We start from the raw sequence: 26,093 nt of genomic DNA on the forward strand, positions 1-26,093 counted from the left end.
GCAGCTTAATATTAAATACTTGCAATAAACTGCTTATGAACATTCTAAGACCTATAAAAGACCCAGAATGCATAGAAATGATTTGGTGAATAACTTTGAATAGTGAATACATTTGAGAAAATTGCTGCTTGTGGACAATTGGCCAACAGAAATGGATTGAATATTATTATTAATTTGTATCGCAATAGCACCTATAGCTGCCAGACAAGGTTGAGTCACCGTTATGCTAGGTGCTGTGCATACAGATAGTGAAAACCCTGCTCAGAAGAGAGTACAATCTAAATAGACAAGACAGCCATAGTATGTGTGTGTGTGGGGGGGGGGAGGAACCACTATTATCCTTATTTTATGGATGGGGAACTTGAGCACAAAGAGATTGACTTGCCCAAGGTCAGATAGGAAGTCTGTGACAGAGCTAAGAATAGATTCTGGATCTCCTGTGTCCCAGTCCAGTGCTTTAACCACAAATCATCCTCCCTCTAAACAGTTTGTTATGAATTATTGATTAGCTGTAGGAATAAGCAATAACACGACTAGCAATTAACTACAGTTATTATTACCCTTAAGATGGACTGTGCTTAGTATGTATGCTTCCTTTTGTACTTCATCATTGTGCCCTTTGCTGCTTATGTATGCTGTATCGGAATGGCTTCAAAGTGGTTTGCCAAAAATAGTTTTTAATCTGCATTTTTCAGTGCAGTTTTCCCAGACATTAATTAGGGGGCTTAGCATGAGAACTGGGAAAGTGCCAACACAGATTTTCTACCAACTGTGGTGTCCTCATCTCAGTTCCAGTCCTCCAAAGGTTGTCTCATCAAGGAAGGGAAGTCTTGAGTTGATAGGCCAAATTCTTAACTGCTGTTCAGAGTAGCTGCACTGAAGTCAATCAGAGTAACATCGATTTATACCAGCTGAGGTTCTGGTCTGATATCTCTAATTTAAAAAACAAGCAAGCAAACCTTATTTGGAAAATAAAACAGTGAGCCATTTTTATACATCATACATGAGAAATAAAGGACACAAACATGATCACTTTTTGCCTGTTCAGTTTCCCATTTGAAAACAGAACTGTGGGTTGTATTACCAGTGTCACATCCTGATACTGTCCAGTTTCTGATTTAATACGTGTTTCTTACTAAAAGAACAATGGGAAGAACTCATAGTGAAGCACAACTTACAGGACGATCTAGAGTTGCAAGATGTTGCACATGTAGCAACCTCATTGGCACTTGGAGGGGAGGACCACAGGTTGCAGGAGGGGAGAGTTTGGAGGAGGCATCAGTAAGTCAATCTGTGCATTTGGCTTGAATGTTTGCTGCAGTTACAGCACCTCTGTAAATAGTTCTCTTAATAAAGGGTCAGTCTAGTTTTAGAAACATCATGTCCTCTACCGTTGTGTTACATTAAACAGTGCAATTGTTGTAGGTAGGGTTACCCCTGACCGGTATTTGACCGCTGTGGCTTTTTTAAAATGGATTTGCCAGTTGCCAGAAAAATAATTTAATCTGCTGGGGTTTTTTTTGTGGGTCTAAAGATTTGCATTATTATCACAATACACTGGAATATCAAATGTTAAAAGTTTGTGTCCAGCTAAAGATGCTGCAGTGTTCCCAATTCCGCAGTTTAAGTGATAGATCAAAACTGTTGAAATACAGCAGCTGTCTTCCCACCAACATGTAAGTGCACTGCACGAATGTGTGAGAGAGGGTTTGAGTCAAGTGAGAGTGAGGAGAGGTGCGATGTTATCAATCTTATATGTATGTGTTACCTCTCTAGTTAGAGTGGCTGCTGAAGGCGCGGTTGCAGAATTGCCTTGTGGTTGGGGTTAAGGCAGTCTTGTCTTGTGGGAGTGGTGCCGGGGTTTTGCCGGGCATTTCAAAGGTAGTAACCCTAGTTGTTGGCCTTAAAAAAAAGAAAAAAGATTCTTATTTACACCAAGGCTTCTTTAAACTGCTCTGGCAGCGAACAGGTGGTGTTAACATGGTATAAGGGTAATTGCTGTTCACTTTAAGAACTCAGTGTAAATCAACCCCAGTGTAAATGATATGCAGGCCCTAGTGAGCAAGTGTATTTTTAAGCTTCCTGAGAAATATATATTAAAAATTGAGTGTCTATAGATAGGCTCCTAAATCCATAATAAAGTACCAAAATAAGGGGCCTGTTTCTCAGGTGATCCCATTTTCTTCAATGGGAGCAAAAAAGAGTTTATTCAGAAAGGTGCAAACCCACGTGTGTTAGTCCTGGACAACCAGTGCCACATTGCTCAGGAGTGAGTGGAGAATGGTTTGAATTGTAGAGCTAAGTACACAAATAGTTACTGTTTTTTAAATGTGTGTGTATAGCTTCCATTTTAAATAGACCTTTCACAGCAAAGGCCCATGACTAAGCTAATTGACACTTTTTATAATTTAATAAACTGTGACAAGTCTGCTTCTAATTACCCACATTAGTTGCTAATATACCTCTAGCAGAAGGAGATAGAAAGAAAAGGAGGGACCCTTGCAAAACTCAGAAATCAAGTTCTCCGAGTGGGCAAGTTGACCTGGAGCAATGCACTAGCTTGTCCATTTCAAACTGATTGACAAGGAGCATATGTTACATAAATATCAAAGTAAAAATGTGGTTGTGTGTTAGAAGTTTTGACATGAGGAATACACAGGAGCTGTACCCTAAACTGCAGTGGCAACAAATAACATTTTACACCATGTAACCTCAGTTTAGAGATACTGGTCCAAAGAGAACTAGTTTCTGAATGTTTCCCTTTTGATGAATAGTAGCAATAGTGAGTCATGCATGATATTCATGAGGCATGCTGTTATTACAGTCCCAGGAGTCGCAGAAAAAGATAAACTTGTTCTTTATTAGAGCTGGTCAAAAATACGAGGATGTTTTTCTTTAAAATTTTCTTTTTTTAAAAAAAGACCAAAATTCCAAATTTCAACCTCAAAAATTATTTGAAATCTCCATTTATTTCCAACCAGTTCTGTTCTTTATCCTTACCCATATGTATTATTGTGAACATTACCAGCTGATGTTTTCTGCCTTTGCATTTTATTTTGGTTCAGATATTTTTTAAGTAAAAATCATTTGCTCATAGGGGGAAAATAATATTAGGGATGGAAATGATTGAATTGAAGAAATGATGGGAAGGATATATTTTATTTGCATATTTTATTTGTCAATAAATAAATATGTAGGCTTCAGCATGGCAGAGGGGATCACAGGCCACTGGCTTCATGGAGGTGAGAGATTACTCTGAACCCCCTTCCCCCTGCCCACGGACACAGACTCGATGAGACTGTGTCCGACCCTGACATAGTATAAGGGCTAGGCCTTCCCTAGAAACACACCGCTGCCCCTCCGCACCAGGCGCACCAAGACAGCAAGTGAGAAGGGGCAGAGCCTCACACGCATTCCCAGCCCTGGCCCCCGATTCAGGTGTGGGGCAGTCAGGCTCAGCCCAGCAGGATCCAAGTGTGGAGGGGCTTAGTGTTGGGGTATCCAGGTGGGGGGGTAACAGGGTTCAGTTGGGCAGTCTGGGTGTGGGTGGCTTAGTGGGATATGCGAGGGGATCTGGATGCACATGGGCTCATTGTGGGGTTCCAGGTGCAGGGGGAATGGAACTTTGCAGGGGGGTCGAGATGAAGAAGGTTGCAGCTCAGCGGCGGGGGTCTGGGTGTGGGGGGAATAGGGCTCAGTGAGGGGGTCTGGGTTTGGGGGACTCAGCAGCGGGAGTGGAGGTGCTGGTGTGGGAGTCTGGGTGCACCTGGTTGGGGCTCAGTGGGGTGGGGGGCCAGGTACAGGGAGTCGTCGGAGTGGTCCGGGTGCTGGGGGGGTGGGGCTCGTCAGGCTGGCGGTTCAAGTGTGGGGGATTGTCTAGGTGCAGGGATGGGGGTCTGGATGCAGGAGGAGGAGGGCTCGGCGGGGGGGGGGGTTCGGGGTAGGGGGGGTGGGGCTGGGGGGGGGGTATGTATATGGGTGGGGGTCTGGATGCATGGGGGTTGGGTGGATGGAGGAGCAGCTCCCCTCCCCCATGGCTGAAGAGCAATGGGGGCAGGAAGTGTGTGGGGGTGTGGAGCTTCCTGCGGCCGGGGGAGGTTTCTGACCTGGACCAGGCTGCTCCTTGCAGGGAAAGAGGACGTTCTGTTCTCTCCCACCCCGCAGCCCAGCTGGGACTAGCAGCAGAACCTGGCGCAGGGTAGGCGCCACCAGCCAGGGTGTCCCCAACCCCGCCCCCCACCCCCTGCCTGCAGTGATTTACCTCTCTGCCAGCTGCTCCGGGTTCCCAAAACAACGCGCCCGCATTTCCCTTTGCTTCCCCATCAGAAGTCATTTTTTTGTGGGGAAGCAAAGAAATCTGTGGGAGACATGAATTCTGTGCATGTGCGGTGACACAGAATTCCCTCAGGAGTAATAATACATTAGGGCTCATTACTGGCGAGTCAGTGTGGTTGAGCCGTTATAATTTAGGGCTGGCACTCAAGATCTCTTGAGTCCTAATCCTGGATGTATCTGAACCCGTTTTGTGGACTTATGCCACTCAGTCTGTGTCTCTTAATTCATCTGTCAAAAAGGGGATAATACTTAGCTACTCCAAGGCTGTTGTGGAGGTTAGTGGTTGAGGTTTGCATGGCTCTTTTAAACATGTAAACCTTATCATTGATGAGCATGATTATTAAGGGATTTTTGCAGTAGGGCAATGAACACAGGCACCGAAAATAGGCATTTCACGCATTCACTGAGGTGAATTACAGAGTCCAATGGGTAGCATTTGAGACAATAGACAAGATGGGATAAGGTAAATAGTGGTCTCCAAAACATGAAAGCAGTGTTTTAACAATATTTTGCTCCAGAGAGACATCCCTGCCATTGCTATATACACCTCTACCCCATATAACGCGACTGATGTAACACGAATTCGGATATAACGTGGTAAAGCTCCGGGCGGGGCTGTGCACTGCGGTAGATCAAAGCAAGTTTGATATAACGCGGTTTCACCTGTAACACGGTAAGATTTTTTGGCTCCCAAGGACAGCGTTGTATCGGGGTAGAAGTGTAGTTTTATGTGAAACCAAATACCAAAGGAGTGAGAATTATGAAGAGCATCCTCCAAATTAAGTTCTGTCGAGCTTACTTGCTAACTGATGTCAAGATGTCAGTGAAATGAAATCACTTTTAGAAACGCAGGCTGGGAAATTTGAAGACACATCTGCATGTTATCCTTATGATCCGAATGGAAATTAAGGGATTGTCAAAACACTGCGTGCCTCATTTATAACTTGCACATGCTACTCTCCCTCAGCTCCCTTAGCAATAAACCGGCATTTTGAAGTGCTCCTTCTTCAAGCAGGTGAAGTCGGTTATAAGAGCCTAAGCATAGGTGGCTGCATTAACAAAGTTCATTCAGACTCAAGGGGAAGGGGCGACTCAGCATTACCATACTTTCAATTATTTCTACATGATGAGCTGGGAAATTATTGAGCATATTACTATTCCTGGCATATGGAGGTTTTGTTGTTGTTTTTAATCATGCCTGCAAGTGTAAGTGGCAAACCATCCTATTCCAGCTTCCTATGACACTTGCTTTCTGCTTGCTCTCATGGCAGCAGGGGATGGATTTCCTTGTTCCAATGCTCAAATAAATGTGTTAGTCTCCAAGGTGCCACAAGTACTCCTCGTTCTTTTTGCTGATACAGACTAACACGGCTACCACTCTGAAACCTTTCTGAATGTAGTGGTCAGTCAGATGCCAGAAAGGGAATCCAGTTTTCTGTGAGTGAAATTCGCCCCCATGTAGAGGGTAGGCATGGGGCTTCAGCTTGGTGATAGGTATTGCCCTGTGTATCACTGTGTTTAAATGAAATAAATGTTTGGCCAAAATATGTCAGTAGTGAAGGATTACTGAAGTACTTTTCTATGGGTGCTCAAGTTTTCTATTGTCCTGATCCTGATATACTTCCACATTTAGTTGTGAGCATCTATTATCAGCATGGGTTGAGGAGTATGGACTCCTGGGTTCTCTTCTTGACTCTGCCACCAAATTTACTGTTTTATGCTGGAGAAGCCACTGAACCTTTCTGGGCTTCAGTTTTTACATTTGTGAAACAGGGACGATACCTACCTCTCAGGGAGGTAAGCACCCTGGCGGGCCGGGCCAATTTATTTACCTGCTGACGCGGCAGGTTCGGCCGATCACGGTCCCCACTGGCCGTGGTTCGCCATTCCAGGCCAATACGGCTTAATTTTGTAAGATCCTTGCTCGCAAGGTACACCTCTACCTCAATATAACATGAATTCGAATATAATGCAGTAAAGCAGCGCTCCGGGGGAGCGGGGCTGCGCACTCTGGTGGACCAAAGCAAGTTCGATATAACGCGGTTTCACCTATAACGCAGTAAGATTTTTTTGGCTTCCAAGGGCAGCGTTATATCGGGGTAGAGGTGTATTCATACAAGTGCAAAGTTGACTAGAAGATGAAAAGTACTACGTACATGTTGACTATTACAGTATTGTTTGTTATCAGGATGACATCCAATGAGATATTTTGAAAGATCATTTTTTTTATTGAAAGGAACATCCCCTCTCCCCCCTCTTATTTTTGTTGTGTGGTAGGTGAAGAATTGAATGTCTATTTTGAGATATTAGATACGTATGAAATCGAGATCATGGAAATAATTTCTTGCCTTTACACACTTCCAGGCTGAGTACCTGGGTAGACAAGGATAAAGCTGGGCAAGGTCTCAATCCTGCAAAGTGGTCCTTGAGCCCCTGTTTAACTGTAAGCCTATGAATAGTCTTGTGACTTTGGGACTACTCATGTGCTTCGAGAGACACTCAGTGGTTTGAGCATTGGCCTGCTAAACCCAGGGTTGTGAGTTCAGTCCTTGAGGGGGCCACCCAGGGATCTGGGGCAAAATCAGTACTTGGTCCTGCTAGTGAAGGCAGGGGGCTGGACTCGATGACCTTTCAAGGTTCCTTCCAGTTCTAGGAGATGGGATATCTCCATTATTTTTTTTTTTTTAAGGACGTTGCTGGATCAGGCCAGATTGCTCAGCACTTTGCAGGATCAAGCTCCCACTATCTGCCTGAACATTAGCGAATGTATCAGTTATGAGTGGGCTCTCTTTTGTAATAGTTCTAGAACAGGGGTTGGCAACCTCTGGCATGTGACTCGCCACGGTAAGCACCCTGGCAGGCCGGGCCAATTTATTTACCTGCTGACACGGCAGGTTCGGCCGATTGCGGCCCCCTCTGCCCGTGGTTCGCCGTCCCAGGCCAATAGGGGCAGTGGGAAGCCGCAGCCAGCACATCCCTTGCCCGTGCCACTTCCCGCTGCCACTATTGGCCTGGGACGGCGAAACGCAGCCAGTGGGGGCCGCGATCGGCCGAACCTGCCGCATCAGCAGGCAAGTAAATTGGCCCGGCCCACCAGGGTGGTTACCGTGGCGAGCCGCATGCCAGAGGTTGCCAGCCCCTGTTCTAGAACTTCCTAGTGCATCCATCACTACTAATGAGATGTCGCGGATATAGAAATTGTCTGCCCTGTAATTTCTGCTCAGATCATCACAGAACTTTATGACTAATAATTGTGAAAAAGCAATGGATAATGTAAAATATTGGGGCATTTTCTTCCTTTGTGGTGGTGATAAGAATTTTAAGAACAAAGACATCTGTGGGTTGCTAGGAAACTACTGTAATTTTATTTAGACTTTGTATCTGACCAAAAAAAGTAAGCCATGTTCAACGTGATCTCTCTGATTTTCCTGGCATGAACATTTTTTTAAAAAACGGTGAGGATTTGTGGCTACAGTTTGCAGTTTATGCTCTATAACGAATCAGTTAGTTGCAAACAAGTTACGTAGTCATAAGTAAAAGCCTCAGGCCCTGGACTTAAATACAGAAAGTATTCGTATTGCTTCAGGAATTTAAGGGCAGTAAGAGGACAGGAATTATTTACTTTAGTGCTTGGAGCTACCTACAAACTAGATTCAAGGAAAGTGTGCAGTATAATGGAAATCAGAAATAATAAGGGGACACTCTAGACTAGGTTTGGGTGAATATGTCTATTCTTGGAGTTTTCCTATTTCTACTGAAATCAATGACAACATTCTTTATTACCTTCATTGGCAGCAGGATGGAGCCCTTTATTTTGAGAGGCTTAACAAACCCAATATGTACAGAAACGATGTTATGAAGGAAACAAAATATTCTGCAGTGCTGGAAACTTATACGCGCCCCCATCCAATTTCATAGTACCTGAGCAACTCACTATCAGTGACTGGGATGTGGGCAGTTGTGCCTAGTAGTTGGAGCAGGAGTCAGTAGCCAGGAATAGGAGCCAGGGTCAGAGGCCAGAAACAAAGGTTAAAGCCAAAGTCAGAAATTGGAGCTGAGGATTAGAGGTTACTGGGTGTGAGGAAGGCAAGGATACAGCTGGGTTCAAGGCAGGGGCAGGTGCTATCACAGTAGTGGGCGAGTGCTGTGAGCAATTGATGAACTGCTACTGCAGTTGATTTAAGAGCTGGTCTGCTGACTCCTACCAGTAGCCGCTCAGACGGCCTATTACATGACAGCTCTGCTCATTAGGTTGCTTGTAGATTGGCTCTACTACAGACCCTGACATTCATAGTCTTCAATATATTAATCCTCCTGGCAAATTAGGAAAGGCCTGGTCTACACTAACCCCCCAATTCGATCTAAGATATGCAACTTCAGCTACGTGAATAACGTAGCTGAAGTAGACATACCTTAGTTTGAATTTACTGTGGTCCAGACGTGACAGGCAGGCTACCCCGTCGACTCCGTGTAATCCTCTCGCCGAGCTGGATTACCGGAGTCGACGGCGAGCACTTCTGGGTTCGATTTATCGCGTCCAGACAAGATGCGATAAATCAAACCCAGGAGTTCGATTGCCTGCCGCCGAACCAGCGCGTAAGTATAGATAAGCCCAAAGTATTGTTTGTTCCCATTTTACAGATGGGGAACTGAGGCACTGAGAGACTAAATGATTTGCCCAAGGTCATACAGGAAGCTTGTGGTAGAGCAGGGACTCAAACCCAGGTCTCCCATATCTCCCATATCCCTTCCTCACATATGCCCAAAAGCATTGTACTATTTCATGAAACCACACAAATCATGTACAATTTGGTACATGATGAGATAAACTTATAATTTAAAGAAGTCACATAAATGGTGACCAGCCATTTAGATAAATTTTCATTTTAACATTCTAAACTAGTGCTAGGAACCCAGGTAAGGAATTTTATTTGTGTGACTTTTATATTTACAATATTCCATTAAAGATAGGAATTATCCTTTTCTTGGTCTTCATGTCAATAGGAGGAATTGTGTTGTACTCTTATGATTCTTATTCTTTGTATTACTATAGCTCCAAGGAGCCTTAGTCATTGCCCTAGACCACATAGTGCTGGGTGCTTTACAAACACTCCCCACCACAAGGAGCTTACACTCTAAGTAGCTGTCATGAATGGGCAATCTTACCTAGTGATCAGAGCAGGAGTCAAGTAGGAACAGGTTACTAGGAGATCAGAGTCCAAGACAGGCTAGAAGGCAAACTGTGGGTCAGGTGTCAGGAAAGAGGCAGCATCAGATTATTGGAGATAAGCAGCAGGCTGTAGGAGCAGGTATTGCAGGGAAAGCAGTCTTGAGCAGGGAGAACCCTGTTGCAAGGACAATTTCCTGTTCTTGTGCTTGGATTAAATAGGGGCTGAGGCCCCTTCAGGGTTCCCCCTAATCATATTCCAGGACTGGACTCCTCTGTTAGAGTCAGTTGCTGTTCTAACCTTTATTTACAGGTTCCTGGGTGGCAGGTTGGGACTGCCTGACTCTTTTAAGAATCCTATAGACGAGGGTTCAAAACTCCGAGTCCCTGATGGTAAGAACAAATGGATACCCACAGACAGGGCAGTACATCTAAACACTGAGACATTGTTGATCAGCATGGTAGGTAGTGGATGGTAATTTTGAACAATATAATGCATCACAGATAAAAATCAGTAGTAGTTCAATAATTCTTGCCAGTACTGTTGCAGCAGTGCAAGACTGGAGTGAGACAAGTATCTGGGTACTTGTGTGGCCTCCATTGCTGCAGTATTTGAGTGTCTCAAAAACATCCATAGATTTATTGTCACAACATCGTGTTGATGTAGACAAGTACTATACTCCCTATTTCACAGGAAGGGATCACAGGTATACAGAGCTCAGTTGTGGTTGCTTAACACTTGAGCTCTTTTGAAAATCTGGCTCTGTGTACCTTGCCCAAATTCATGCAGAAAGTCCAGTGGCACATCTGCAAATAGAACCCACATCTCCCAAATCTCTGTTCAGTGCCCTCGTTCCTAAGAAAAGGACCCTTTGTTTCTTAAATTTGGAAAACTTGCATTACACAAGGTACACAGAGACAAGTAGAAGTAGTTGCAAAACAGAATAAACAATTCAGCCTTTGCATGAAAACATTCAGAGGAATTAAACTATGGTTTGGAATGATTCAGTGCTCCTTTATTATCTGTTTCTGGGCAATCTGTGAAAACAATGCAGAGGATGCTGGCCATTGAAAGGGGAGCATATTCAATGCTCTTGAAAACTTGTGGGAGGAACCAACTTTTCTGAGTGGTATAATATATTAATGCCATTTCAATGGAATTTCAGTTATAGTATGCCCCATATGTAAGACACAATATAATAAGGGCCCTCAATGAGTGTGCATCTTTAATTCACTCTTGATTCGTATAAAAACATTTGACTTTCCTTATCTACCCTGCAGCAAGCAGAGAGAATGTCTTTTTTGTAAGGGATTTGTAAATATGCCCTTGAAGACAGAGTAGAGAGGGGTACTTTCTATAGGAGAATTGGCAGTTCTTCTAATCTTCAGCACATTAGACTATTGTTCTTGTGTGGTTTCACGCTGAAGTTTTTTTTTTTTTTATAAACTACGGTTCATTATCTTTGAATAAATATCCATTATTTAGAAAACAATTTTAATACATTCTCTCTTGAAGGGAAAAGTACATGACTATTGACTTGAGAGAGAAATGAGTGTATTTTTCTTGCTGTGACCTTACAGATTTCACTTATCCATGCAATGAGGTTTTGTTCCATTATAAATGGCGTATTTTACTGTCAATTTGAAGAGCTTTTAGTAAAATACTAGTGATTAAAGTACTGAAAATGAAGTTAGATGCAAAATCTAACGAAAACTTGCATTCACTTGGTCAAAGCAATATAATAAAATGTATTCAAATCAGCTCTTTAGAACAAGCCCCATAGATAACCAAATTGCATTTTGAAAGGTGAATAAACACACCTTAGCTGATAAGGACCTTTATGACTATTAGAGATGAGCTTTTGCTAATTGTGTTTGACTGCTAGGTGGAAGGCTTTGAGAATGAAAAGTTTGTTGCTGCATGCAGATACTGAAGCTTCCCCTTGCTGCTCTATTTTTCTGCAGCATCAAAGCTGAATTCAAGGAAAAGGGGAGCAAACAAATAAATTATGTAAGCAACTCAAGTAATTAGTGACTCTTTCCTCCATTATTCCTGCCTTGGTAGATTAGACAAGCCTCACATTTGAGGAAAGATCGGGAAGTGTGTTAACATTTACAAGCACTCTGAAAAATTGAAACAGGTTTGTGTTCAGTAAATAGCGGGGTATATTACCCGCTGGAATTAGTGGCGGGTAAGGGAGGAGTAATTTTGATACTTTGAGCCCTGGGGATAGGATTAAGTGAGGAGAAGGGGGAGAAGGAGCACTGTGTCCTCTATGTTATAGTACAGCATCCTACAAATTTGCAAATTTAACACCATTAATTTGGCTTGGATAAGGACTGGGAGTGGCTGGCTCATTACAAAAGCAGCTTTGTCTCTCCTGCAATTGACACCTCCTATCTATTATTGGGAGTGGAATTGGGAGTGAATTGGCCCTGTCAACACTCCTTCTCCTCTTGTGAGGTAACTCCCTTCTCTTCATGTGTCATTATATAATGCCTGCATCTGTAACTTTCACTCCATGCATCTGAAGAAGTGAGGTTTTTTTACCTATGAAAGCTTATGCCCAAATAAATCTGTTAGTCTTTAAGGTGCCACCGGACTCCTTGTTGTTTTTGTGGATACAGACTAACACAACTACCCCCTGATATTTGACATCCTACAAATGTTTATTCCTACTGTACCAGTTTCCAAGTTAGGTCATCTGGCAACAGCACGTCTTTAAATCCCTGACAAAGAGGCATCGTCTCTGGAAATAATGTGAACCTCAGTAGAGTGAGCCCCTCTCATCCGCAGGACCCACAGTGCCTGCAGTGAAGGCTTTTCATTGAATGGGGTAAAGGATTCCAATTTGGCATTGTTGGATCTCCACTATAATCACGTGGATTATTCCTGGAGTAGGAGCTTGGGAAGGGAGATAAAAATGTTTCCTTGTTCCTGAAAGTGGTACCCAGCATTCTGGCTAAACTGCTATTCAATTACCTGCAACTTCCCACAAATCCCCACCAATAAAGGGCGTTTAAATGTTGCAGTGTATTGAAAGGCTAGAAGACTTGGTGAGGTTCTAGTGCTGTGCTTTGCTCTGTAGGCGACATCCTGCTTTTTGCAGGCACATGTGATAGCAACATACATGGTCCTTCTCTTAGGACTCTGCGATTGAACACTCAGTGCTAAGACACTTTTAACTGGTAAGTTGGGAAAACATTTTAATTTCCCTTATCACCCCTAGCACTTATTGCATCAAAAGTTCACTATCTGCATACACCACCCTCAACCCTCTTTGTGCAGATTGAGGGTTTGCATATATTTATATGTTTGCAGTATTCTTGGGTGGTGTTTTATTTTAATAGAGCAGAGCTGAGTCAATTGTTTGGAATTAAATATTTCCTGTAATCAAAAATAGCCCCCCTTTTTTTTGCGAATGGAAATTTTTGCAAAACATTTTACCCTCCTTTCTTCCCCTCCCCGCCAGTGAAACCCAAAAATGAAAAAAAAAAGGTTTTTTTTCTGTTTGTTTGGGTTTTTTTTCTTTGCCTCCCTCTTTTCAGTGGCAAAATGGAAAGAAAAAGAACAAAAGTGGGGGAAAGGCAGGGGTAAAATGAAAAACTGGAAATTTTCAAAAGCAAAAATTTTAATGAAAAATTTAAAATAAATGAAAAATGGTTCTTTTGACACCCCGGAAGAGTAACAAGTATTTCAAATTGATCTAATTTCTTTGCAAAATCTCATTAACCTTTTAATCATATTTGTTGCACAATTATCAAACCATAAAAATCCATAATCCATAATGGCTCTGCCCCTCATTAGTGCCGATGGTACTGAATTTGGCTTCAAAACAGAGGCTTTGTATATATGAGGATCACTAAGATTACAGTGGTTTTCTCTTAAGTGGTTAGGGTGGGTATTAACTATTGATAGGAGATCCTGGTGGGTTTGGTACAGTTTGTTTAAATCTAGACCTCTTGAGATTACAAAACTGAGCTCAGATTTGGTCTTTTTGGCAGTCCCGTGAAACAATTTTTGTGTCCCTTTTCCCCAATATACCTGGCTGTTGGCCATGATGATTACCTGGCTAGAAATGTAGATATACGTATTACCAGACTGGATCAGACCAGTATCTAATTTAGTATCCTGTCTCTGACAATGGCCAGCACTAGACACCTCAGAGCAAGGTACAAGAAACTCTGTAGTGGTCAATTATGGGATAAATCGTACATAGAATCATAGAAATATAGGGCTGGAAGGGACCTCTACAGGTCATCTACTCCACCCCCCCTTGCTGAGAGGCTGGATCAAATAAACCTAGACCATCCCTGACAGGTGTTTGTCCAACCTGTACTTAAAAACCTCCAATGATGGGTATACCACAAACTTCCTTGGTAACCTTATTCCAGTGCTTAACTATCCTTCTAGTTTTCCCTAATATCTAAGCTAAATCTCCTTTGTTGCAGATTAAGCCTGTTACTTATTACAGTATCTTACATTCAGTGGACAAGGAGAACAATTGATCACCCTCCTTTTTATAACAGCCGTTAACATATTTGAAGGCCATCTTCTTTTCTCAAGAATAAACATGCCTAGAGGTTTTTTTTAAACTTCTCCCATAGGTCACATTTTCTAAACCTTGTATCATTTTTGTTGCTCTCCTCCGGACTCTTTTCCATTTGTTCACATCTTTCTTAAAGTGTGGTTCCTAAAACTGGACACTGCACATCTGCTGAGATTTTACTAGTGCCGAATAGAGTGGAGCAATTACCTCCATATCTTACATATGACACTCCTGCTAATACACCGCAGAATGATACTACCTTTTTTTTGCAACTACATCATGTTATTGGCTCTCAATTTGTGATCCATTATGACCCTTAGAGCTTTTTCTGCAGTATGACTGCCTAGCAAGTTATTCCACATTTTGTATTTGATTGTTTCCTTTCTACGTGCAATACTTTGTACTTGTCTTTACTGAGTTTCATCTTGTTGATTGTCCAATTGTCCAATTTATCACGGTCCTTTTGAATTCTAATCCAGTCCTCTAAAGTGCTTGCAACTCCTTCCAGTTTGGTATCATCCACAGATTTTATAAACAAACTCTCTACTACATTATCCAAATCATTAATGAAAATATTTAATAGTACTGGACCTCAGGACAGACCAGTGCAGGACCCCACTAGATGCATCTCCCCCACCCCACACACAATTTGACAGTGAAGCATTGTTAACTACTCTTTGAGTATGGTCTTTCAACCAGTTGTGCACGGACCTTATAGTAATTTAATCGAGACCACGTTTCCTGAGTTTGCTTATGAAAATGTTATGGAGGACTCTGTCAAAAGCCTTACCAAAAAAATCTAGGTATATCAGATCTACGGCTTTCTCCTATCCACTAGGCAAGTAACCCTTTCAAAGATAATTGCTGATGGTTCTGAGATTGCTTCAGCTAGTTCCCTAAGTATCCTAGTGTGAATTTCATCAGTCCCTGCCAACTTGAATGCATCTAACTTATTTAAATACTATATTTTTTTAACATGTTCTATCTAACCCCTATCAATTAATAGTTGGTTTATGCCCTGACGCAAAAGGTTTATATCCCTTCTATGGTTTTGCTATCCTATCTAATGTAACTAAATATGCATGTTGTCATTACAAAAACAGGACCAGATTTTCAGAAGACATCAGCACATTGGCCATAACTATCACTGCTGGATGATGAGTAGCTTTGAAAATCCGGCCCATATTTAGATGCCTAAGTAGGACCTGAGCTCCTTATAAAATCTGTCTCTAATTGTAGATGCTTTTCCATCTGACTATCTTGTCCAGGATGTCTAATTTGGTTTTGGACCTGCAGTGGGAGCTTTAGGAAGGCATGAGATAATTAGCCATGCTGGAATTTGACCAAGATACTGAGACTTGCAAAATGAGTCATGAGATCTTTAGCGTCCTCCCCTTGCACATCACTGGGGCATTGGCTGCCTATCAACTGAACAAGAAGCATCTGTGACTGAATCACCGCTTTTTGCAGCACAGTGGACTTATATTTACTTGTGAGATCTTATATAATCATAGGCTTGAGTGGTGGATTTTCTACAGGCGTTTGGGGGATATCTTCCCAAAAGCAAGAATTAAAACCCTTTTTTTCTTTTTAAATCAGTTTTGAGGGAGAAAAAGGTTTTGATTTTTTTTTTAATTTTTTTTTTATATAATCCAGTGTTCTGGAAATCAAAACTGATTGCAACTAATGGTAATTCATGTGAATGACAGAACTGACAAGACTTATCAGACATGACTGATTTCATTCATCAGAATGGCATCAGACCTGGCAATGTTCAAAATCCACTAGCCGCAAGCAGCAGATCCTGATATTGGTGTGTCCCTTTAAAGCCACCATACAACTATACCCTGAGAAGCCTGGCACAGCTGGTAGAATTAGTCTGCTGGATAGTTTCTGAGCTCTTTCTGCTGGAGCTCGGCCAGTGAATTAGTGTTGGACCTGTTCCTGTGTGTGTGCCTAGAATTACTTCCCACAAGACAGTATAACTCTCCATCAGGCAGTGTTTCAGAGAGGCAAAGCACTTGTGTAACCTCAGACCATCTGTTGGTTGCATAAATTAATTTTCCCCATTCACCATCTAGCCATAAGGTACACACTCTTTCTTTTTCCAGATTGTTGTTAGAGTTTTTCTCCCCTTTTAAGGAGGTTGTGTAGGAAGAAGGGGTGTCCTTTTAAAAAACAGAAACAAACCCCACACCTCTACATTTTTTGGTAGTTATTGCCCTTCGAAACACCACAGAATAACAGAACGAGGTGCTCCCTCACCACAGTGAATTTTAAATCATGGAAGTAAGGACAATATTAAAACAACCAACAAACCCTTAGGTGAACGATATACCTTACTAAAATAAAGGTAAATAAGTGTCTAGATCATCAGGAGGTGTAAATCAGCATAACTATGTTTACTTTTGTGGTGCCACATTGATTCACCTCGAGTATCTGGCTCTTAATCTTTTAGGAAGACTAAAACACATCAGTGATTTCAGGGCTCAACTTCAGGCATCTTTATAGGCATTTGATTTTCAGATAGGGGTGGCTCAGCACTTTGTGGAAGTCAGGGCCCTTTAAGGTCTCAGGTGAAGTATCTACCTCACCCCCTGCCCACCAAAAATTGCTTAAAAAATCATTTTTAAGGCTCAGTCCTGAAAGCAGCAGAGCATTGCTGTTAAATAAATCCCACAGATTCTGATCTGCTCATCTCCTTGCAGAATTGATCCCACAGTGCTCTAGATTGCCGAAGTCTAATAGAGGCACTAATCCTTAAGCCATCATTGTGAGATGGGTAGTAGCGAGGTAAATACAATATCCTTTCTAGAGGCGGGGAAACTGAAACTCAGAAATCCAAAGCTCCCTGGGGTAGGGACCGTCTGTTCATTATATGTGTGCACAGTGACTAGCACAGTGTGGCTCTGATCTTTGATCCTTTAGGCTTTATTGCGATGTGAATAATTAGTAATAATTATCATAATAGCCTCATGAGTGCTGAGTATTAATATTAACAATAATGATAATAAATTTAGCCCTTCATTATGGCCGCAGAATCCCCAAATCAATGGGGACACCGTTTTCAGCAGAGAGGCTGCGGCTTGCTGAGGCTTGTGGCTAGTTTATTTGGGAAGTGGCTAATAACTGAAGAGTTACTGGCTCATAGTCCTGTATTCAATCCACTAGGCCACTGTCCTGTTATTACAATGTAAACAAACAGGCCCATGTGGTAGTTCTGAATGATTTCCTTTTCTCATGCAGATTTATACGAAATACAGTGATCTGTATACAGTGGAAGCCAACAATGCACGTGACTTGGTGGAAATTGCAGCCAGCAATATTGAAAAACTACTGAGTAACAGATCAAAAGCCCTGGTGGTGAGTACTAATTGGATCTCTCTCTTCCACTTATTCTCATTCTTTTTGAGTCTTCATGTTTTACTGATTCATGTTTTTACTGTTGTTGTTTTTGCTGCTTATAAATGTAGGCGCAGTGTCAGTCTGATATGTACAGGATGTGACATATGCAGAATGATGGCTTGTGAGTTCATGATAGAAAATCAACTCATTAGTTAGTTGGCATAGGACAGACGTTTATATTATTGATTGACACATTAGGGACCCGGGCCAAATGGCAAATCAAAAGATAAATAGGTTGAAAAATATTCCTCTAAGTACACATGAATGTTCATGGCATGAAGATGATAGTACTCTACAGTCATTGGTAATCTTGAAACATTGAATGAATACTGGATCCTCTATGGTAACTTATTTTTTTAAATATTTGTACATCATCCATTGGGTAGATGTGTTTTGAGACAGACACCCAGTGAAAGTTGGGTAATATAAGATGTATCTCTAAGTAAATCACTTAGCCTTTATCGCCTCATCTTTTTAACCCTCACGTCTTTCATGATGGTAGCATCTGATTTTCCTCTTCCAACAATGTGTTCATGTGTCTGCTGAAGCTTCACAGTGTGTTTATTCTACTGCTGACTGGCCATTTTACTCCATATTCCAACCACCTACAGTGTAAATGAAATTCACCTTGAACTTATAAGAAGTCTGCTCAGTTCTAATCCCATGATCCTCTATGTTTTGAATTACAAGTAGTTGCTATTTCAAACTGCTCATTGGCAGTGATCCTTTCCTTTCCTTTAAATAGGCCAAGTCTGGCTAATTGCTTCTTGTAACTCATACCCACAAAACCCTGATTCATTTCAGAGTAGCCTTCTGCTGCTGTTTTCAATCTCAACAATGCCCTTCCTAAGAGACCCTGACCAGATTTGCATGGAGCACTACAAGGGCTTGTCTTCACTACCGGGGAGATGTACGCTGCTGCAATTGATGCAGTGAGTGTCAATTTAAATATCTAAATTAATGGAGATATCCTATCTCCTAGAACTGGAAGGGACCTTGAAAGGTCATCAAGTCTAGCTCCCTGCCTTCACTAGCAGGACCAAGTACTGATTTTGCCCCAGATCCCTAAGTGGCCTCCTGAAGGATTGAACTCACAACCCTGGGTTTAGCAGGCCAATGCTCAAAGGACCGAGCTATCCCTCCCCCCTGAGTCTAGTAAAGATCTGGTAAATCAATGGCAGAGCACTCTCCTGTTGACCCTGGTACTCCAGCTCTCCGAGAACATCTCTCATCAGTGCAGTGCACTAAAGACTTTGGTGTAAGTCAACCTAAGCTATCGCGACTCCAGCTATAAGAAGAACAGGAGTACTTGTGGCACCTTAGAGACTAACAAATTTATTAGAGCATAAGCTTTCGTGCATCCGAAGAAGTGGGCTGTAGTCCACGAAAGCTTATGCTCTAATAAATTTGTTAGTCTCTAAGGTGCCACAAGTACTCCTGTTCTTCTTTTTGCGGATACAGATTAACACGGCTGCTACTCTGACTCCAGCTATGTTATTCATGTAGCTGGAGTAGCGTAACTTAGGTCGATGTACCCCAGTAGTGAAGACAAGCCCCAAGTGTGTTCACTCCCTTGCCTTTCCTAGTGTTAAATCTAGAAACAGGCTGTGACGTTGCACTCTATATGATTTTATAAAAATATGCTAATGAGTGAATATAATTGGAATATGCTTCATGCAAAAGGTCTCTTGTAAGGTATCATTACAAAGCTTATAATCTACTGTGTGTGGTCATCCTATCTGTATAAATGTATCACTCTTGTATCTGAAACTAGAAATATGAAATATAACTCTGAGGGCCTATTGTAATTATGCAAAGTGTAGGCTATTAATGGTTGTTTGGAATCTTGATGGCTCCCATCAACCAGGACAATTGACTGTGGATGGCTCTGTTTGCAGGCAAGCCTTCCTGTGAGTCAGGCTGGGCCGAATGAAGGCTTGGGGTCTTACAGTGACATGTGATCATGTCACTTGAACTGGAATCCATCTTTAACCTAGTGCTTTTCCATTGAGAAGTGGGGGGTGGGAACCTAGAGGGACAAAGGATTCCCACCTTATGCAAAAGATATATAAATAGGTGGAACTAAACAAAGGGGAGAGCCATCATGAAGAATCCCCTAGCTACCACCTGAGCTGGAACAAGAGCTGTACCAAGGGAAAGAATTGTGCCCAGGCCTGGAAGGTGTCCAGTCTGAGGAAAAAACGTACTGAAGCATCTCGAAGGGTGAGATTATCTGCATTCAGTTTGAATAGATATAGATTTGCATGTTTCATTTTATTTTGCTTGGTTACTTACTTTGTTCTGTCTGTTACTACTTGGAACCACTTAAATCCTACTTTCTGTATTTAATAAAATCACTTTTTACTTATGAATTAACTCAGAATATGTGTTAATACCTGGGTGGGCAAACAGTTGTGCATATCTCTCTATCAGTGTTATAGAGGGCGAACAATTTATGAGTTTACTCTGTATAACCTTTATACAGGGTAAAACGGATTTATTTAGGGTTTGGACCCCATTGGGAGTTGGGCATCTGAGTGTTAAAGACGAGAACACCTCTGTTAGCTGCTTTCAGGTAAGTCTACAGCTGTTAGGGGACGTGATTCAGACCTGGGTCTGGGTTTGCAGCAGACTAGCAAATCTGGCTCAAACCAGGCAGGGCACTGAAGTCCTAAACTGACAGGGCAGGAAAGCAGGGGCAGAAGTAGTCTTGGCAGTAGTCTGTGATCCAACCCGTCACACAGGCGTATCTTGAAGTGGGGTCTAATGGATGGAACAGTGGACTGGGAGATGGGTCACTTCAGTTCTAGCATCTTCACACACTGACTCTTACTGTAGCCTGGAACAAGTCACTTAAAGCCAGATTGTGGTTGGCCATCTAGGAGTGGGGGAGAGAGCACAAACAGCCTTCATCCCACTCCAGTTGTACCTGGGATGAGTGCCAGCAGCTGGCTGGGGAGTGAAACCACTGCTCTGTATTAGCCTTAAGTACTAGCCTCCTTACACGTGGTGAGGAGAGCCATGCACTTGCATCTGCCAGTATAGTAGTCTGGAGTAGGGGGTCACCATGTGCAGTACCCATTTAAAGGAGTATGGATCTGCCATTGCTTTTTGTGCTTCGCCAAGAGGAATTCCTGATTACTCTTCCAGATCCCTTAGCTTTTCCAATCCTTTAATGAAGGGCTATATCTTTAATACATGATCTTTTAACTTCTCTGTGATTCAGCTTACCCAAGTGTAAAATGGATGTCATGCTGCTCACCTACAGTATGTCACTGGGTGTTCTGAGGCTGGCTTAGTGTTCACATAGCATATGAACTTTGCATGGAAGAATTATTGTCGTGAAATATGGTATAAGGTGTTATATTGATAACCACTGTTTAGACATCTGAAAACATGTCTGTTTCCCCACTACTTTCCCAGTCCAATAATTCAAACTATTGTACACCTATTGTACACAGTGTTGCCAGTTTTTGCAATTTTATTGTTAATCCCACAAGTTTCATTGTTTTTTCTTAAAATCTCAGCTGCTGAAATCAAGAGAATGTGAGAATCTCAGTTTTCATCTTAAAAAAGTAAGTTTCTAGCCCTCATGATTGCTGAGAAAATCTTGAAAAGTCAAGTGAACGCACACTAAAGGCTCAAAAACAAGAAGGCAAATAAAAAGAACTCCCAAATTATTCTTTAAACAACCTCTTCATTTTTTAGCCACTTTTGGGGCCCGACTGATGATTTTTCAATGCTTAGGATTGGTAATGCCACTAACAATAGGCACCTGTTACAGCGCTCGTTATTTATACCAGTGTGGCTGTAGACTCCTGATGCATATGAGGAACTCCTGTTGAAACATGGGAGGATCAGACTCCTGGCACCTGTACTTACCTTGCCACTTTATCCATCAAAAGTGAAATTCATTCTGTGCAGAGGGCCAGAATTGATCCTACGCATCACTTAAACCCTCTGCACATATGTGAATTTTGCTCACAGTCTCTTAGATCCTAATGCTCCCTTTTTGGTGCTGAAACAGCTCAGAAGTTACCATTTTTAGCTGGCCTTTATAAGGTGTTTTTAATCATCCGAGGATCTCTGTGATTTACAAACATTAATTAAGCAAATACAACAGATGCATCAGCCCCTCCTTGGATGAGCATACTTTGGATATATATAACCCTCATCCAGCCTACCACAATTGCATAGTCATCTGCTCCAGTTGGCAAGGCATGGCGTTGGACTTCTGCAGACTCCCAGTATTTAAGTGTTTGCCTTTATTCCTATGAAATGTTCTCCCAGTCTTTGTTTAGCTTTTTAATGCCATGTGTGTATATACACACACTTTTTTATGCCTTTATATGTATATAGGCATAAAAGTGTGTTTGTGTGTGTGTATACATATATGTACGTATACACTTTTGTGCATGCTGAAAACTGGATATTTAAATCCTCATCACTTCCTTTCAGAATATTGTCTGCTGTTATATAAAATACCTACATATCCTTCAAAAGTCATAATTACCACACTATTGCCAACCTCAGGTAGTCAAAAATCATGAGTCACGTATTCCCAAATCATGCAACTGGCTTAATAATTGTGAGATTAAAAAAAATTGGGGTGTGTTTTTTTTTTTTTTTTTACTTTCTAGGTCTGATCCATTAAGGTACATTCAACTCACATTTTTAAGCTTTTCTCCACAGCCACTTGGGCTAGAAATGTTTTTAAAATGAAAGCTGAGATTCTCATGTATTCACAAGACTCCAGGAGCTGGGTCTTTCAGAAATATGCCAAATAGTGCAAGACTCCCAGTAGAATCATGAGATTTGGTAATACTGTTACCAACTTCAGTTTTGGTGCTGGCTTCTGTTCTCTATTAATTATCAGTCTGTGATTAGTCTCTGTGATTTAGAGTCTTCCATGGCATTATCTTACGTTAAAAATTACCTGTTTCATTCATCTTGCCATAAAGGTTGATGGTTGAGATACTTTGCATTGATTTTTCTGTTCACAGCTTCCTGCTTTTGTCATCAGTGCACACTGTGACTTCTGAGTTTATTCCTTCCTCCAGATCATTTTTACACACTTGGGATACTCCCTTGTTATCTTCTGAATGTTAACCTGTTGCCTTCTACTAGCAGTTCTTCTTCACCTCCCAGGCACATTTCTGTGTCATGCAGTAGCTTCCCCATATGCCTTACTGATTTTGTAAACAGATCATCTGTGCTGCAAAAAGTTGATCGGAAATGTAGATACGTTTATACCTACAGCTTCAGCTTTGACTGAGAGCAGGAATGGAGTCAGGCATAGCTGTTGCTAATCACCACAGTGGGTTTTTACCATTGGGACTAAAGTGTGTCAAAGTGTTAAATTAAGGGCAAATATGATGCAAGAGGACAATACAGCTTCTAGCAATGCCCTGAGGGAGATACCAGTGAATGACATCAGCAGTCTCATTGTTTGTACATTGGCATAGCCAAGGGACTCTACTGGGTAAATGATGTTCCCTAGGCATGTAGCAGAAACAAAGTTGGGGCAAGGTTATAATAAGCAAATATTGGCGGTGACTTACCCAATAATATACTGGTTTCCCTCAGGTTGCCAGGATGACTATAAATGAAAATTAATCCTTCTGTAACAAAATCTGCAGTGCTGTACTACATCCCTGTGCTAAACCTCTATGATGAAGATTTCTGGACAACATTATCTGATGGTTTTGTACGTGATATATGAAAGTGTCACTCCATCAAGCATTGCGGATAACTCAGATGGGATTCATTATTCTATTTCTGGTCTGCATATATTAAGAAAATAGTATGACATTTGTATGGAGAGATCATTGTGAAAAAATGGATGAGATAGCAGGTGCTTTTCTAGCAAGGAGAGAAATTACGTTTGATTAATCATTATCTTTCCTCTTAGTTAGGTTCATATATTTACTATTCCCAGAAAGTAAGCCTGTCTACCCCATTATAATCTGCGAAGGTCCAAATATGGGGCACAAAGTGTCACAAAATTCCAAATGAGAGTCATACAAATATTAGAGTTGTGCAGGAAATGCCATGGAGTTTTTTTCTTGTAGTGTTAGGTAACTGTTTCTGTAACCAGCACACCATGATTTTTTATTTCTGTTGGAAATAATTTTTCTGCAATAAAAGTTTGGGGTACCATTTTTGTATAGAATTTAAGTATTCTCGGAACTGAAACGAATGATGTCCCTCAAAATGAGAGATATTTGAGATGTACGAGTCCATCTGGTCAAGTCCGTGTAGGCAAAAAGTTGTGTTCTTCAAATGAGTTAAGCTAACTCAGTTAAAAACTCCCTTTAATGCCTATATAGGCCCTGTTTAACATGTTTAAGATAGGTGGCTGCATCATGATTAGATGTTAAATAGTGCTTGTCTGGAATTTTCTGTCAAAACAATTTTGAATGAAAAATTCAGTTTCAGCAAAATTGGAATTTTTCATAGGAAAACTTCAATTTTACAGAATATTTTTTATTTTCCACTTTGTTTTGAGGCAACACAACATTGAACTATAGTTCTGTGTTGCCTGATTTGGAGTAGTATTTCGGAGGCCCGATGCCCATATTCTCCTCCATTGGCTGGGCTCCCTGGCTGGATGACTTCTCCTATCATGCAATATAGTGTCCCCTCTGACTGTGGGTGCATCAGGGGAGGTGTCTTCCAGCCAGGAAGCTGAGCCATAGGGGAGAATGAGGGCATGAATTGCCTCAACAACAACCATGAGGCACAGTAACATCGTAAGCAGATGTAGTTTAATGTTGAACTGACTCAAAACGAAATGCTTTGACGTTTCCAAATCAAAATTTTTTCATTCTACAAAATATTTTTGATATTTCAACTTTTTTGTTGTGATTTGGGAATGTTGAAGTATCAGAATTTCCCATGGGACAAATTCCATTCATTGCTCAGCTCTAGTATTAAGCTGTCTACTCAGATGTTAAGGGTCGGGGGGAGGTCATTCAATTGAGTTAGCTGAACTCAGCTGAAAAATGCACCTTTTTGCCAGTGAAGATAGGGCCTCTGAGATTAAGCATAGCTATATTAATACTACCTCTGAATGGATACCTGCTCAACCATGCAGCCAGTTAAAAGCCTTTTCTTGTGGTAACAGAATAAAATGTGTAAAAAGGGGCATTATAGTGTCCTTAATATTTGTGTGATTGAAGGCTTCCCTCCATGTTCTGAGTGCAGCAATATTATCTTTTGCCGATAATTGCAAGGCCAGAAGAGACCATTGTGATCATCTCATCTGACCTTCTGTGTAACAAAGGCCATAGAACAAACACTCAACGTCAAACAGGAATTATTTTGGGTATCTTTTTGAAAATAATCCAATCTTGATTTTAAAATTGCCAGTAATACTAACAGTTAAAAGAAAAGATATGTTGGCAACAACACTGATGAATTTTTCAGGAATGTGCTGCAAAGGACAAGGGTATATTTAGTGTAGGCGGTAGTATGATATAAGCAGGCTATGGGCTTTTACCCAGCGATTTTGAAGTGTAATCTACATTGTTCAGCTGATCAAAACGTAGCCTCTGTGCATATGAGCTCTTGCGCACATAATTTTTGTGTAATATTGCTTGTTGGCCTAACCCATCCCTCAATGCAAGTGACTTCAGCAGAAGTTGGATCTGGTCTAATGTGCGTACATGAGAAAGTTACATCTGAAAATTTAATCAACGCAAACAAAAATGAGTTCTGCAGGTGTATGGCCTCACATGATAGTATACAAAAACTGTATGCACCAATGTTTGCACTAGAGTTGCCAGGTGTCTGGTTTTCGACCAGAATGCCCGGTTGAAAAGGGATCCTGGCAGCTACAGTCAGCACTGCTGACTGGGCTGTTAAAAGGCCGGCGGCATGGTGGGGCTAAGGCAGGCTCCCTGCCTGCCTTGGCTCCGTGCGGCTCTTGGAAGTGGCCGCCATGTTCAGCTCCTAGGCACAGAGCTGCCCTGAGCACCAGCTCCACAGCTTCCATTGGCCGGAAACCGCGGCCAATGGGATCTGGGGGGCCGTGTGTGCGGATGGGGGCAGCATGAAGAGGTACCTGGCTGTGCCTACACGTAGGAGCTGGACATGCCGGCCGCTTCTGGGAGCCACCTGATGTAAATGCCACCCGGAGCCCATGCCCCTCACCTCCTTCCACACTCAAACTCCTCCTGGAGCCTGCACCCCGCATCCCCTTCCACACCCCAACTGCCTGTCCCAGCCCTGAGCCCCCTCCCATACTCCGAACCCCTTGGCTCCAGCCCGGAGCCTCCCCCCAATCCCCTCATGCTCGGCCCTACACCAGAGCCCGCACCCCAGCCAGAGCCCTCACTTCTCCCACATCCCAATCCCCTACCCCAGCCCGGAGCCCCCTCGAAAACTCCAGACCCATCATTTCTGGACCCACTCTGGAGCATGCACCTGCAGCTGGAGCCATCACCCCCCTCCACACCCCAATCCCCTGCCCCAGCCCCCTCCCACACTCTGAACCCCTCAGTCCCATCACCCAGCCCAGACTCCCTCCTGCATCACAACCCCCTGACCCAGCCTGGTGAAAATGAGCAAGTGAGCGAGGGTGGGGGAGAGTGAGTGAGGCAGGGAGGGGGGGATGGAGTGAGCGGGAGATGGGG

At 42.3% G+C, this 26,093-nt stretch overlaps 1 protein-coding gene across 1 annotated transcript in view; it reads left to right on the forward strand.

Annotated features, from left to right (window-relative positions):
* Positions 1 to 26,093, forward strand: part of CACNA2D1 (calcium voltage-gated channel auxiliary subunit alpha2delta 1) — a 676,857-nt gene that overhangs the window by 90,695 nt on the left and 560,069 nt on the right. The window contains exon 3 of the mRNA XM_034765627.1: positions 17,299 to 17,415. Coding sequence (XP_034621518.1) covers positions 17,299 to 17,415 — 117 coding nt within the window. The remainder of the gene's footprint in view (positions 1 to 17,298; positions 17,416 to 26,093) is intronic.

Source organism: Trachemys scripta, chromosome 1 (genome assembly GCF_013100865.1).
Source record: "Trachemys scripta elegans isolate TJP31775 chromosome 1, CAS_Tse_1.0, whole genome shotgun sequence".
Lineage (NCBI taxonomy): Eukaryota > Metazoa > Chordata > Testudines > Emydidae > Trachemys > Trachemys scripta.